Raw genomic sequence first — 16,328 nt, forward strand, 5'->3', positions numbered from 1 at the left:
CTCCTTTTGCTCTTCTGTCATCCTCATCTGAGATCAGGCTGTCTTAATTAGCCCTAACGCTTCATGAGATCTAAGGTTTGTTCATGATACGATGACATCGTCCTCTGTCTGCGTCGTCGACGGTTAACGACGGGGAACAATGGTTTGCCTTTTTCCACCAGTTCTCCAAATTTGTTTGAAGTGGTATAATTGGGGCTAACGATGGTCAAATCAAAGTTTTAACAGCCCTCAATTGAACCAGCCCCAATAAAAAAGCTGAAAGATTAGGCTGTGATTTCTGCAACATGCAAATATTTAAGTAACTGCCATCTTGTGCTGCAATCTGCAAAAATTTGGCTGCGCTGCAAAGTTTGTCGCTAATTATTCTGCAAGATGCTCTCCTACACACACACACACGCATGCTAATAGGCGCTTCTTTTCACTCCAAGGCCGTGTATTTCCAAAAAAGCGCCCAATCAACAAAGATGGTGTCGATTCATTTTCTTCTTTGTTTAGTGTAATTAGTGTAAATTGTTTTTCTGGTGAGGAACCGTTAGCGGAGAAAACACTCGTGATTTATAGCCGCCACAGCAGGCCAATGTTTCGTGCTCCTCGTTTGAGCAGCATCCTGTATTACTGGTTATAAGTATTGATGTAAATAGCACTTTGTTCTGTTTTTATTTTTCTTCTACACACACAGACGCACACTTTTTCTCAATCATCTATTTAGCTGAGATGTCTCACCCACGCTCATTTAAGGGTTTCCTTCCTCTGTCTGCTTTGTGGTTTTTTTGTTGTTGTTTTTTTCCCCACTCTTTTTATTCCTATTTTTTGAGCAACAATTGCAGCTTTTCCTTTGTCTCTTTGATTCAGTATAGTGTATATTCTGTACTCCCATTTGTGTGTGTATGCATTAACATTGGCATTAACTGTTAGACTCAGCCCTGTTTGTTTGTTAGCAAAATATCTTATGAAATAGTGGACAAATTGTAATAACATTTTCCAAAAGTATTCACTAAATGTACATAAACAACTGATAAACATTTGGAGTCAGTCCAAATGAAGATGGCCACCATAACTAGGTGACCTTTGCCACTAAAAAAAATAGGTATAACTTAGTAAAATTTAGATATTTAGCTGCAGTTTAGTGTGGTAGTAACTGAGAGTTTTTCTGTCATTTCTCCCCCTAATATGATCTTGTTATAAACTGACGTAAAAGGCAGCAAGTAACATGCATTAATTTAATAAATGCTAGTGTTTCCATCAACCTTTGATCCTGTGCTAAAATAGTTAATTTCCGAGTTTAATAACTAGTTTTTTGAGAACCTTTTGCCAAGCTTATATTTTCCTTTCTCTGCATTTTGACATGTCATTGATGTGGACATCCTCGCCACCTAGTGGCACAGCATCAACATTATAGTGTTTTGTTAGAACTAAGTGTTAATTTTTTTTTCTACTGGTTAAAAAAAATACCCAGAATAGAGTAGATGAGGTTCTAATTTTGACATTTTGATACCTTGAATAGTTTCTTCACTGCCAGTTTTCATAGAGTCATTTCAAATGGTTTTGTTTTTATTTTAGGGCATCAAAGTCTGATAGGACATTACCCAAGGGATGCTTCTTCGCCCAAATGTGCTATAGAAAACGCCCCTAAACTGCTAAGACTGTTAACGGTAAACAGAAAAATGGTGGGGTCCAGTGCAAAGTAGAGTTGATATTGATTTAAGGCAAACTGATTGTCTGCCTGTAACCCCTAATTTTTTTGAAATGGGCATCAGGAGATTTCTTTAGCTGAAAGCTTGAGTTTGTTTGGATCCCCCAGATACAGTTTTGGATGTTATAGACATTCCCTGTTATGCGCTGGTATAAACACCCTCACAAATATATTTTCAACTCAAGAACACAAATCAAACTCACTCTCTTTAATTCGCACAGACATCACATTCAGACTAAGTTTGTGCGTCACTGGGGAGAGGACAATGCCAATGAATGTTCAGTGTGTTATTATGTTTCTGCATTCCTTTGTAACACAAATTACTTTATATAAAATGCTATTTCTTTGCACACACAAAGACCAGCACGTACAAAGCCGAAACCATGAATCAGAATGACCCTACTTTGTCTGAAAATCTGTGCTACTGTGTTTGTCTTTATAAGCATACCCTGAAAAAAAAAAAAAAAAGAAGCTATTTAATATAACGGCTCCTTGATTCCTGAGAGTGTTTCTTAAATGGACCAAATGAATTAAACAGGGGACAAATAAAAATGTCATCATAGGAAATTTGGGAATAAAGCAACAGAAATGTGCATCTCCTCTGTGCATTAACAAATATGTGCAAAATGAGTAAAACATTTCAGAGATTCTCTTGCTTATAAAGACGTTCAAAGAAATGAACATGAGCACTCAAAATGTTGTCAGAGAGCTAAATGGTAGGAGGTTCAGTGGAAAAAGTATGAACACTTAACAAATTGTTTAAATCTGACTTGACTGACAGTGAACGGGTCGTCTTAAAGGGACCAAGAATAAAGTGGAAAGTCTTAAAACAACTCCAATCTCAAAACATTTCCAGCAGTTCATGTGAATTCTACTTTAACAACGTCTACATTGTCATCGGTTTCACGTTTATTTACATAAACATTTGTGATTATTTGCATGCACAATTCATAGCAGCAGCAGTTGGTTATAGCATTTTTGGTGCAGATTAGGGCACTTCTGCCGAGAATAATAATAAAATATTTCTGCTGCAATATCTGTGTGACGCAGAACTAAAGCAACCTGAAGGTTTTTAAGATGGTATTTGCATGAATGGCCCTGAAATGCTTAATAACAGCCGCAATCCACTTTTGTCTTCGTCCCGCTCTGACTAGCTGTTAGCTTGTCAGTCCGGTCAGAATCAACTCAAATCGAGGTCTGTTATAGAGCTGTCTACAACAAGTAACACATTAATCATTCAGAATTTTTCCACAGAACCCTACTTCAATAAAACTTTAGAACCATTTCAATACAGTTCTCAGGAATGCAAATAAACCTACAGCATTGGATGTATTGAAACTATTCAAGAGTTTTTGTGATTAGACAGAAGAAAAAAAAACAACTAAAAATAATAATGTGTGTCTTTTTGTTTTATGTCTGTCTGTAGGATTACAGAGCAGGTCTTGGTATTGCTGAGGTGGACCTGACTGCTGCCAACGTTAGAGAAGTGGACCGCAAAGGCTTTGAAATCAACACGCCCTTCAAAAATTTCTGGTTCGTCTGCTCTTTCATCTGGATTTGTGAATGACATAAGAATGAGGGTTCTGTGCTCATACATTCAATACATTTTAGTGTTTTGTTTTACCAACAAAGACACTACATGTGCAGCATCTGTAATGTATTTTTATGTGCTTTAATGAGGAAATGTCTCTCAATCTGTTTGATATTACAGTTTTTATCATCCCAAATGCTTTACTTTCTATGACTTTTTCTTCATGCTAACTCAGCGACTCCCCTTTCTCAGTACTGGGCTTAAAGTCGTATCTCCATTCTTGTTTAAAATTTCCCTGTATGAAGCAACAAGATGTCAAGTCATCCTGAATTCTCAGCTGGAATATCTTCTCACATTTAAGAATGTGTCTTTGCACATGCTTTAGGCTTTTGTCTCATATGAAGCAGCCGCACTCAGAGCTACAACTGTCGTGAAGATGAGCGTTTTGTTCACTTTCCTCACACAAATGCATAATTTCATAGCAGCAGACATTGTGGGTTTACACAAACGATGATGGATGCGTCGTTGCAGATGTACAGCCCCTAATGTGTCGCACTAAAGCCAGGAAGTGTCTGAGGCTTGTTCTGTGACAGTACGCATATGCTCATGTTATAGTGCGATGTTAGTATTTTTAAAAACTTCCTGAGGATGACTCTGTCACAACCACATGAAATCAGTACATTCAGCCAAGTTAGAGCCATTTTTTGTGTTGACTCCAGAAGGTAATCAGTTGTGAACGTTCGTCCAATGACTATTTTCTGAAGGTTTTACTTAAATCTGTTCACTGATTGATGAGAAAATTTGCTAACAGACACAAACAAATGAAGACAGACACAGGCATATACATTACTGCCCGCCTTTTACGGTGGTGGACAATGATTTTAAAGAATAAAAAAAAAAAAGAATAAAAAATTCTTCTGAAAGTGTTCAGGTAAGGGACAATGAGTGGAAAAAGCAGCAAAAATCCCCCAAAAACTTCAGGAATGCCTGAGAACTGCTGATCAAAACCACTTTAGAACATAAACTATATATATATATATATATATATATATATATATATATATATATATATATATATATATATATATATATATATCCAGTAGAGCGCAGTCCTAGGAACAGCTAAGATACTGTGTAGAACCCTCAAGCTCCCAGGCATCTGGTAGTCGACCTGAGCCTGAAGTGAACGTGGAACCGCCCATGTGGAGCAAATAGGGCGAGATGGAAGTTTATATATATATATATATAAACAAGAATGACTAAGACTTTTACCATTTACTGTATATGTTCCTTGTTGTTTTCTTTTGAACAAACCTGATTGTGAATGCAACAACTTATTGGTTTACTCCCGAACTAGCTGAGCAGAACAGCACAATCATTAAAAACCAATCCATGCACTGACAATGCAAATAACAGTACTTCAGAGTCTGTCCTGTGGAGGTGTAAAAAAAAAAGTGTACAAATAATGAGCAGCCATGTCAAAAAAATTAAGACGCCACTATCTGGTGAGACAAAAGAGAATCCTAAGTTTGCTTTTCCTTTTATCGATCAGCTCTCCTGTCAAATCTCTTTCAGAAAGCACCTTGCGAATCACCGCAGCCCATCGCGCAACTCACACACTTATTGATCACTTCACTGTCCGCAGTACATGACAACGGTGTCCTGTACAAAAACCACTAATTATTGATTGGTGTTGGGGTTGTTTTTTTCTCTGAAGGGTCCTCAGGGAGCTTTGTGCAGGTATCTCTGCCGCTGTAGGGCTAAGAGCCTTTCAGGTGGCTTCTGTCCCTGAGGGCCTCCAATCAATGAGCACTCAGCTTGTTTGTGCCGTAATGGCCCGTTTAGAATACAAGTGTGACAGCTGCCCCGAAAAGCAAGCTCTGCTCGTTTATTTGTGCGTACTTGTTCACGTTTTTTTCCCCTTCTTTCTGCAATGTGTAAAGATTCCTCCCCCCACCCTGCACCCCAGTGCTTCTAGCCGTGTGTTCTGTGTCCGATCGATCTGTTTGTGGCAGCTCCCTTTAATGGTCCCATCGTTCGGCTGCTTCGTTAACAAACCAGTTGTAATTGCACCAAAAGACAGAGGTAGGGGAAAAAAATTTTTTTACAATGAGCTCGCAGCTTCAGAATAGTTTTGATAAGGTCATCGCTAAAAGGGTTTTTATTCTGAGTGTGTTTGTGGATCAAATCGATTGGCGGCCCTGGGAGCGTTCTCCAACCTGCTCAAGGTGGGGATTAGCGAGAAACTCATCTAATCACTTTAAGCTGTGGAGACTCACTTTGGCTTTTCCATTGTTTTGCTGGCGTTAAATGGACAGAGCGTTCAGTCCGTTGTGCTGGAGACAATAGCCGGCTTTTATGAGTACAGAGAATGACAATGAGGCTCAGAGGAGATGGGGGGAAAATATACAAAGCAAAGACATTCGACTTTGGAGGAAAAGAAAAACTTTGTGCTCCTGTTCTAACAGCCCTGCTACTAAAGTAGAGCTGGAGATTAAAGGCCAACTCCAGGGTATCACAGAGGGGAAAAATAGGTTTATCTGGTTTTTGCATTTTGCTGATGTGTGATGAAATGTTTGGACAGTTTTATATCTTCTGTAGAACAGGGATATTATCTGACGGACATTTTTGACAATAAGATCTTTGGAATTTCCTAAATGGATTGTGAATTATACAAATAAAAACTCTAATTTATACCAGTGTCTGTAAATTGGACAAATCCACCCTTTAAAAAATACTTATATTGATTTAGTCACTTCTATGGTTTCAGAATGTAATGTGTGAATGTAATGCATTGTCGTCACAGTGTCAATGTGTGCAGTATAATTGTTGTAAACTGCTTGAAATGCAATAAATCATAGTCTATTATATTCCAAGTGCCGGGCATTCATGCTTTGCACAATGATAATAGATTTGGCCCATTAGATGAGCTCTCACCATCCAAGATACCGTTCAGATTGGACTATAGTGGCGCAGATGCTAAAGCATGTGGAGGATGTTCTGATTATTCTGACAGCGGAAGACAAAAAGAAAAATGAGGAAAACATTGGTTTCTGTCATCTAATATTGTCATTGTAATATTCAGTTATAATGTCCACATCTACATGTTTTTCTAACATTGTTCAGCCTTAGTCACTATCAAATATTCTACAGCATAATGGTGTGCTTAAGTCATGGTTTGATTCAACAGGAATAAAATGCTAAACATCTTTTCAACGAACAGTAACTTTTCCAGAGAAACAAACTACTCTTGCCCATAGGAAAGGTCTAAGGTAACAGGTCATGTACACCAGGGCGGAATTCGTCAACTTGTAACTTCATTACAAAATATTTTAAAAAGTTTAAAAGGTCATATTGTACTGTTTTCATCCAAGCCGGACTGTAAATGGTATCCTACAGTCCATATGTCAAACCAAAACCTTGATAAACTCCAAAAAGTTACTTTTTTTAAATCAAAACATTATTGTGAGAACCAAGTGAAACAAAAGGAAACAAAAAACGAGCAGAACGGAATAATATTTCTCAAACTTAAACGAAATAAAGTTTTTCTCTGCTGATATGATGCAGTAATTCTGAAAAAACACTTGTTTATCTGTCAAGTTAGTGTTTATATATATATATATATATATATATATATATATATATATATCTGTACTGAGAAACACTTAAACCAACTCTAGCAAGATTATTAATAAACTGTAGCATAGAGCCATATTAGTTTAGCCTCAAGATTACAAACTAGAGTGTGAAAACATCCAATTGTAGACACAGCATCACTTTTCCAACCACTGACCACTGACTTTATCGTGTAACGTTGTGAAAGGACCACAGTTCGCACAAATGGGAATGTGGACGTTCAAAAACTAGATTCTATAGAGTTTCAAGTACAAGACAAATGTTAAAAAAAATGATCATTCAACTGTTTTACAGTGCTTGACTTCCCAAACTGCACAGCTGTGATACAATTCTGTCATAAAAACAGAAACAAATACTTTGACTGACTAGAATTTTTCTTTTCTATGTGTATTTATTGCACTCTTAAATTATGTTCAGCTTTGGGAATATTCCACATGAATACGTGCCACAGCTCTGTGATAGTAGGTTGTGATTTAGTTGCAAATAATAGAATCTTGTAGGTGGTCTTTCTGAGTTAAAAATATGTTTTTAGACATTATATGAGAATATTTGGATGCTTTCAAATGATTGCAAATGGTGCATGAAAATGGCATCGACAACAATCATTTGCACGTTGTGTGTAAGGCAGCTTTATGTCTGATCTACTTCGTATCACGCCACTGCTGATATAATGTTGGGGTTTGATTCAGATTTTATTATTATTTTATTTCTCTGCTGTTTTCAAGCCATGTTGATGGCCTTGCCTGAGTCCAGGTTTCACTTCAGGTCTTAAAACTCAGCAGCATCTTCATATTCTCTCCTTGCTGCCTCTGTGTTCCTCTGAGCTTTTGGGATGTGGCGCTGAAGTTGTGAGCCCACAGCGTGAGCAGTCGTCTCTTTGGATGGGCCCTGGGCAGAGATCGGTGGGCACAGTACGGCTGAACCCAATCAACCTATTGATCTTTGCTGGGTTGCCTGGGCGAGGCCAGCCTAGTGCACATCCTCCGCTCCAAGCAAAAGGCTCCCCTCCTCTTCTGCCCCCAACCCCCATGTCTTCTTACTTTTCTCTGGTTGCCAGGTTGCCATGGAGACCAGTGGTCCCATATCTCCTTACTAAGTGGCTCTCTGAGTTAGGTCAGGGTGCTGGTTGTCTTTCTTTTCTGTTTCTCATCTTTGTCTGGGTTTTTTGTTTTTGCTCTCACTTGCTTTGTTCACTTTTGTTTCCATTTAAGCTCACACACAAACACTGAGATTGCTTGTTTCATCAGTGTTATACTCTATATAGTTAGCAGATTTTTCATCACCTTGAGCAACTTGTTTAAATGATACCCAGGAAGAATGTTTGACCCCTAAATATAACCCTTGGCCCTCAATTTGTAGTTACAAAGCAAAGTTACTGTCTTAGCAAGGTAACTTCAGGTTCAGTTTTGGGGTTTTTAGTGTCTCAAAGCTGAATCCTAGGTAAGTTGAACCTGCTTTGTATAGATACTGGTCAGCATGTGAAATGTTTTGGTCTTTGCGCGAAGGTGAAAATTGGTGTGAAACTGTCTAGTGAGCAGGCTCAAGGTGGCATTTTACATATGTGCTATATACAGTAGGTGATAATCTACATCTGCATAAAATGTAGTTGTTAATATATTCCACTACAGAATGAGACCCCATTTCAAGGAGCCAAAACACAAGGGCTTGTCATCAGTGTTCCTTTATGTAAACAGACACTACGTGAATATGCCCGTAAAGCTAATTCTCTAGCTAACAACAGACTTTATCGTAGTTGTTAAAGATTGACGAAAATATCAAATATCCGAGTACACCAAACTAAACATTACAATGTTTTTCATGATAGTAAAACAATCATCATTTAGAAATGTGATGCTGTTTTTGGTATTACATCAAACATCAAACTAGACATTACTGTGCTTGTTCTATCTAATCAGTTTGACAGGAGAAAATGCCAACATTTGTGAGTTTCTTTGCTAGCACAATTCATTCCACTTCATTTGAAATGTCCCCCAGAAAAATGTCCGTTTGAAGGTGCTACATATTTCTACACCCTCAGAGACCCCCCAGCCGATCTGTTGTGAACTTGTAAATTTTAGGGTTAAGGGGTTGTAGGGAAAAAGTGAATTGAAATTTGGCCTTGAACACCAAACCATACCTCTAACATTTGTGCACTTGCAGACAGGCTTCTAGACGGATAATAATTCAGTCATCGCATGCAGTCACTATCCTTATTAAAGAGACATGCGACTGACACAATGAGGCCTCCTCTTCTGTATCACAGTGTGTATAAGTGTCACTATCAATGCTTTACACTTGAAAGTTATTCTTGACCACTTTATACTATCATCTGGAAAAAATAAATACCATGTGGCATTGTTCATACTGTTTTCTTACACTTTATATTTGCCTCAGTGTCAACAGAGCCAGCACCACCTACAATCCCAAACCTATTTATTTCCTCACTTTGTCAATTTAGTGACAACACTGTTGCTCTTGATAGAATGCTTGTTAAACATGAGTTCTTCTATCAAAGCTCTAAATTGGTTGTGTTTGTACACATTGACCATGACCATTCCTCAACTTTCCTGAGCTTAATGTTGAAATAATATCCTGAAAAAAAATACCCTTCATTAGAACTTTATAGATTGTTGAGTTGCAAGCTGAGACAGATTGATTTACTTGCACCCCTTCCATTGCTTCTATCAATTTCACCAAATCTATTGCAATCACACACAGACCCTTAGCAACCCCCCCGCCAAATCGCTCCAAATACTGCACACCCATACCACCCTGGCAGGCTCTACTATGTTGTTTAATTGCTCTCTCAAATCAAATCAATAACAGTAAGCTATGTGTTGGAGTCGGGAGTTTAAAAAAAAAAAAAAAAAAAAAAAATGTGATTGTTGCAGCTTTGTGGCGGACTCAGAAAAGGAGAAGGCGCAGTGGATTGAAGCGGTCCAAGAATCGATTGTCGAGACACTCTCCGACTATGAAGTGGCAGAGAAGATCTGGTTCAACGAGGCCAACAGAAGCTGCGCCGACTGCTGCGCTCCGCAGCCGGAGTGGGCGTCGGTCAATCTGGGCGTGGTCCTCTGTAAGAAATGTGCAGGTAAGAAGCATGCAAATTTGCATGTGAAAAGGTTTATTAAGAAAAAACAAATAGATTTTTGAAATGTACCTAATTATCTATATTTCTACCTTTTACTGTTGGGACAATCAGCCATATCATTATAATCACCTGTTGATGACTGATTAGGCCCCTTTTTTGCCTCCAAAGGCCTGATCTGGTGTTTTGTAGGGGATCTTATAGACCTTAAAGGGGTTATTGGGATTGTGCTGACAATTAACAGATCCTTTGAATCCCTTACATTTAGAAATAATGCCTTCAAAGACGAGACCTGTTTGTCCTGTACATTTAATAGATGCTCTGTGGGATTTTAAATCTGGATAAATTAAAAGCAAAGTCAACACCTCAAACCACTTTGGAGTCATATTTAGAATGCGGCAGGTGGCAACGCGGATCAGTGTATATTTTGCTTTTATTTCATGCTGTCTCTGACAACCATATGTACTCAGTTCACAAGCCCATTTTTCAAGTGCACATTTATTTATTTAAAGATGATAGAAATAGCATTCCATATGCTCCTGGCTTTTTTGTACTTTCAGGTGTAAACAAACACATGCAGCATGCAGGTGCACATGCACTTAAACAGCATGGTATACATTTAGTAGACTCTGAAAATCAGTCTCCTTATGTAAAAAACTTGCCTACATACAGTTTTGTGCAGATGGAGGTGAACGACCTGTCATAACACTTTTATGTTAAGATAGATATTGAAACTGTAGTTCCTCACTTTCAGCCATTGTTAATACTGGTAAAAACCAATAGAGTTTGAGGGGGTAGATGATTGTATTTGAATTTATGTATTCGGTTACTTGAAGGGAGCTGCAGTTGGTTAGCGCTGTTGTTTTGCACCAAAATGGTTTTGGGTTTGATTCATGCTTTAGCCTTTCTGCATGGAGTTTTTATGTTTCTCTCTGTGCGCTCGGGTTCTTCCCTTCTCAATTTATTTGACCATAGCTCTGTCTTTGGAGAACTAAAGAAAGGGGAGTGATGCTTGTTTAAAATAAGTGCCTGACAACAGTTTTAGTCTTTTCATAGATGCTGATTGGACAATCTTTAGTCCTCTTGCGTCACTCATCAAACCAATTGTCTTTCTGCTGAGAATCTGCTGTTTTATGTCCTGGCAAATCATGTCAACTTTGTGGAGTGGAAAGATTCAAAGGTTTACGTTCTGGCTGATGGAAAATGTCTCAGCTAAACCTTGCATGTACAATATTAAGTTCTGTATTAGGTTAGACAGTATCAGAAGCTATTTCTAGCAAATCTTAACAGATGTTATTTGGACATTAGTTGAGAAAAACCTAAATGGTACAGCAAAATAAAAATGAACACCACGGCTCATGTGAAAAGTTAAGAGTAAGACTCAGCATCATGCTAAATTGAAAAGACGTGTGTTAGTGTCCAACTCTTCTGTGTGTGAGGTCTGATGTCTGTGCAAGTATGTAATCTGACCCTCAGGCTCATCTGGAATCAGATCTCAGGTGATAAGCCACTCACGGGAGTTGGTATCCGTCCTCTGGTCTCTGTAATCTATTTGGCGATGCTTGATAGCTCAGATGAAATGACAACAAAGATTACACCATGTGTGTGAGAACTCTAGAGGTTCCCAGACTGGTGCTTGACCTGCTAAACACGATCAGACAGAGTCGCGGTGGACACGTCTCTCTTTCACCTCCGGATTTCTCCCAGTCATACATAATTCGACTCCTCACCTCACCCATGTAATTGGTACGCATCAGATATCCAACATCTCCTTTCAAACGCCCTTAAATGATTTCATTTGCAGCCGTGTTTAATATTACATTTTGTCGACATGCTGAGAGCAAGAGGGTGAATATTTGCAATAAGGAAGGAGCCCTGCTCTTATGAAATTGGGCCGTAATCCGTTTGGAATACCAATACTCATGCTTTTAATTAGCCCCTCTTACACATTATTGTCATGGATAATCAAAAGAAAAGAGGAGTTAGAGGTAAGAAGTAATGAGTGGGCTAATGGTAAAAATGATCCTAGATTGGCTTCCTCCCTCTTTGTGTCAAGACAGAATGAATTTTAATGGCGTGTCACTGAGGAGTTTCATACTGGAGTATTTCGTCCCAGTTTGCAAATGTAGTATTACATGAATAATCATCCATGTTTATATATGGCGGCAATTTACAAGTTTACAGGAAGTAAATGTTGATTGCACAATGTAATGGCCACAGAATAATGACACCATCTGTGATTATTTTCTGATCAGCCTTGTTTTTTCACTGTGCAGTTCTGTCCGTGTGAAATCTGCCTGATTAATGAAGGCATGATTCGTAGCACAAAGGAGGTGTGTATGGAATAGGGCAAAGGAAGAAAACTTACTTTTTGAGAGTTTTCACAGGAAGTGGCTTCTATCTGAGCTACCACATTCTAAAATATTACACTAAACCTGTCTGATAACTGGTCACACTGGACAATATTTGCAAAAAAAGCAGTAAATGAGTCAACTTTCTGCTTTAACAGTTTTGGGTCACTACAGCTGTTGGACTGAGATTACTGATCCCTTTAACATTTTTTGGTTAAAATAATAATATTGAAAATAATAATAACCAATCTGTTGCATGAGTCTTGACTACATTCACTCCTCCTTCTGAATGTTTGTAGCGCCCTACTGAATGTGGCTACTCTGTTCACTGATGCGGTGTTACGCAATCACAGTGTTCCCCTGGCGGTGCGAAAGCAAACATGTAGGTATTTATAACCGCGGTATAGGTATAGTATGACTAACCGTCCTTATAACTCTGAGTTCTTACAACTGTTTGCTCCAAAAGCACCTATAGATGGGTAGGATTCCATGAGCAGTTGAGATTTCTTAGGCATGTGTCTCACAGGGCTGTGACTGCTGGTGACAAATTGTGCATGGCGTTTTTGAGGCAATTTCCAAAATGTCTTCAACTGTCATTTGTTGGTATGTTGCACAAATGTTGTAGTTTATTTGCAGTTACACATGTAAGCAAACCTGTTTTAATTTCCAATTCAGTGTGATTCCAAGTGAAAATTTGCATATTTTCCTTTAATTTTGTCTCAAAATGTGTTGCCAACAGTTGCAGCCCAATGAGATGGTCTGTTACCTCATGTAACATGAGTCATTAGACTCATTTGTGTTTGAGAAATACTCAGTAGTTTAATACAAATGATGACTCCATTTTCAGACATAATCATCTAAAAGGGACTGCATCCCTAAAATTTATTTTTTGACTTTTATTTTAACATATAAACTCTTATCCTTGCCCTCTTAAATGGTCTGTTACGTTATATTTTCCCCAGTAACAAAATTTTACTATCCACTACCACAATTATTACTTTTAAGTTCGCTTTCTACTATCTAACACAACTGCCTGTGAGGAGATGGGACTGCTGGAAAGAACTTAAGGCTGCTACCCACACATGTAATTGCAATAAACTTCTTGAACCAGGAGGCAACTTGTAGACGTGTCTTTGGGCAACAGTTTCCACGGTAACGTAAAACTGAAGAGCTCATTGTCCTGCTCCGACTCGTCCCCAAATGAGAAGAAAACACCACTTTAGTACAGAGGGCTGGTAAAGTGCTCCGAGAACTGTCGCCGGAGTCACTGGGAAACTTTTTTAATTGGAGGTGAAATCCTCAGTGGGTTCAGTTTATTTTATTTTATTTATTTCTGTAAAAGCTGGTATGATCGTACTGGCTTTTTTTTTTTTTTTGTTGTTGTTGTGGTTCCAACGGGAAAGACGAGGACATTTCCAGGAAGCTATTTATATGTGCAGGTCTTACTGTGCACCCCAAGGCATGTGCACATTTTTTTTCAGCTTCATTACCTTTTACACAAGTGAAAATGGTCTTATGGTGTTGAGTGGCTGAGCGGATGGAGTATGTATGTGGCGTTGCAGCAGGCGGGCGCTGTGAAAGGTTTCCTTCACAGGTGAACAAGATAAAATCTGGCTTTTATGCTTTTGTCAAGCTTGACATTAGATCTCAGACACTTTTTTTTTTCTTTGTCCCATCTTTTTTAATGTGATTTTAACAAACCAAATGCTCTGGTCCACATAAATGTATCCAAAATCGTAATATTTTTAAAATTGTGTGTTTCATTGCTATGATGGAGATCAAAATATCTGCTACTGTGGAAAATTTTTAAATCAAGACTGATTTTTTTTTTTAAAGTTTAAAATAAATTTAAAAGCTTGCACTAAATGTTAGGTCTTAAAGATGACATCCAGATACCACCTTGTACACATTTTTACATTTTTTTTGGCCAGCTGTTCAAGAAATGTTTGTCCATTCCTTCTTAAAAATCATGGATTATTTTTGCACAGAATAATTCTTGTCTCTTTTCAGGTTTTATATATATATATATATATATATATATATATATATAAATTTTACTGTCTGTTTTTTTTCTTTCTTTTTTTTAATATCACTTTATTTAATGAATATAATCCAGTTTAGACACTGCTTTGGAACGTGATATCTGTATTGGTAAAGAAGCACAACCCACACGCCCCCCAAGATTCTGTGTGAAGGGTTTCCTGCATTTCTTGTTTTAACCTGTTGCCATCATATTTGATCATGTGCTTAAATGGTTAAAATTATGGTTAAAATTGTCACCAATATCTAAATAAATGAAACTTTTTGGGGAATCTTTAGCCTAGCTGGCCTTTCTCCGCCTTTTCGACTTGTCGTTAATTGACTTGTCACACACTCCTGCAGCTCGTTCTATCATATTTTATTTATTTTTTGTACCAATAAGCATATAGAGAGGAATTGTGGGAAGGCACTTTGGCACATTGCAGGGTTGCAGATCAAAACCCTGATGTTCCATTTCAAAGATGAGCACCTTACTACTGAGCAGTGTTCTCCACATTTATCATTTTGATGCTGCAGTAGCTTCACCGTGTATCTCAGTAAATTTAGTTGTTTACAATCGCATCTCGCAGAGGTTTGAAGGGCCATCAGTTTGTGCTTGCTGGTGTCACATAAAAACAGGAAATATGACATCAGATGCTTGTGAAACGTTTTAAAACCAAATGTGTGTTTGGGCTAGCGGTCTGTGTAAAGTTTATGGACCTAATTGGTACAAGTATTTGCATTAATGACCCCAGACTAGATTCCATTAGGTTGAGGAAATTGAGTTTAATTGAAGATGTTGGCTCGGTTCTGCTTTGTGCAGACATATCACACCAGTAGAAAGTAATGGACATACTCAGGACTAGTTATCAAAAGTTACCCGTTGTTAAATTTGCAAAATGACAAATAATTCAAAGCCTGTCTCGGCCTGTGTTGTCTCAAACTGTGTCAAGATGGCCTGTCACAGCTCACAGCCCCTCATTTTCATTCACAGCTGCTCCACTTCTGTATAGAAGACAGTAATGAGATCACGGCAAATCTAAATCTAAAATTATCCGCCGTTACTCACAGGACAATAATTCACATTCACACATATACCGCGTGTTTCCGTCTAATGTATTATGCATGTGTGCTCCGTCTTTGGCCATAAGCAACCCCCAGAAGCCTTTCGTTCACCCAAATAAACAGGCCGACCAACAAACACAATGAATTACTCATGATTCATTAGCAATTAATGGCCCTCGTTCTCTGCTTTCATTTCCAATTAGGAGAGCTGAGGGGACTAAATATGTCTGTTGTGAGTGAGAGAATGAGCTCGCAGTCATGCTCCGTTTCCCCATCTTGTAACTGCCTGTTTGTTGTTGATTTCATCACTGGTGCGTGTTTGTGCACGCTGAGGATATATGCACTTCATATTATGTGAACTTCTCGGGAGCCGCACCATACCCTAACAGCGAAACGTATTTGATCGTAAATGTCATTAATAAATATTTTATGATCTGAAGAGGTGTACCAATTCATAAGTGTGAATATTTGTGGGTTTTCACTGACGACTGTGTTCATCCTTGCCAGGGCAGCACCGCTCCCTTGGTCCACATCTGTCAAAGGTCCGAAGCTTAAAGTTGGACAGCAGTATCTGGAGCAATGAACTCGTAGAGGTAATTTTACAGTATATTTGTAACTCTTATAACTCTTATAACTCATTCTTATAACTCTTATAAAAAAGTGTAAAAAAAAAACCCAACAAAACGGTTACTTTGAAGAAAAAAGATCATTCAAATGTTGAAGTGATTGTCAGAATAGTGACATTTCAATTTGTAAACCAGTGATTTACCTGTTAGCAGCTGTTTTTACTTAAGTTGTACTGATTACAGCTTTTTTAGACCAATTCCAATTTCCAATTTTTGTAAATCTCAAACTTGCAGATTTCCATTCTTTCAAAAAACTATTAACAGCATGTAGTATGTATGTATTATGTATTTTCTAATTTTTGGTTGAATGGACAGTTTT

The 16,328-nt window shown here is 38.1% G+C and overlaps 1 protein-coding gene across 5 annotated transcripts in view; it reads left to right on the forward strand.

The window, feature by feature from the left end:
• zmp:0000000660 (arf-GAP with Rho-GAP domain, ANK repeat and PH domain-containing protein 2) overlaps positions 1-16,328 on the forward strand; it is a 165,419-nt gene that overhangs the window by 49,782 nt on the left and 99,309 nt on the right. For all 5 annotated transcript variants that reach the window (XM_037976413.1, XM_017426249.3, XM_037976414.1 and 2 more), the window contains 3 exons: positions 3,120-3,226; positions 9,752-9,951; positions 15,891-15,976. In XM_037976413.1, the coding sequence (XP_037832341.1) occupies positions 3,120-3,226; positions 9,752-9,951; positions 15,891-15,976 (393 nt within the window). The remainder of the gene's footprint in view (positions 1-3,119; positions 3,227-9,751; positions 9,952-15,890; positions 15,977-16,328) is intronic.

The sequence above is a fragment of the Kryptolebias marmoratus genome, linkage group LG7, assembly GCF_001649575.2.
Source record: "Kryptolebias marmoratus isolate JLee-2015 linkage group LG7, ASM164957v2, whole genome shotgun sequence".
Lineage (NCBI taxonomy): Eukaryota > Metazoa > Chordata > Actinopteri > Cyprinodontiformes > Rivulidae > Kryptolebias > Kryptolebias marmoratus.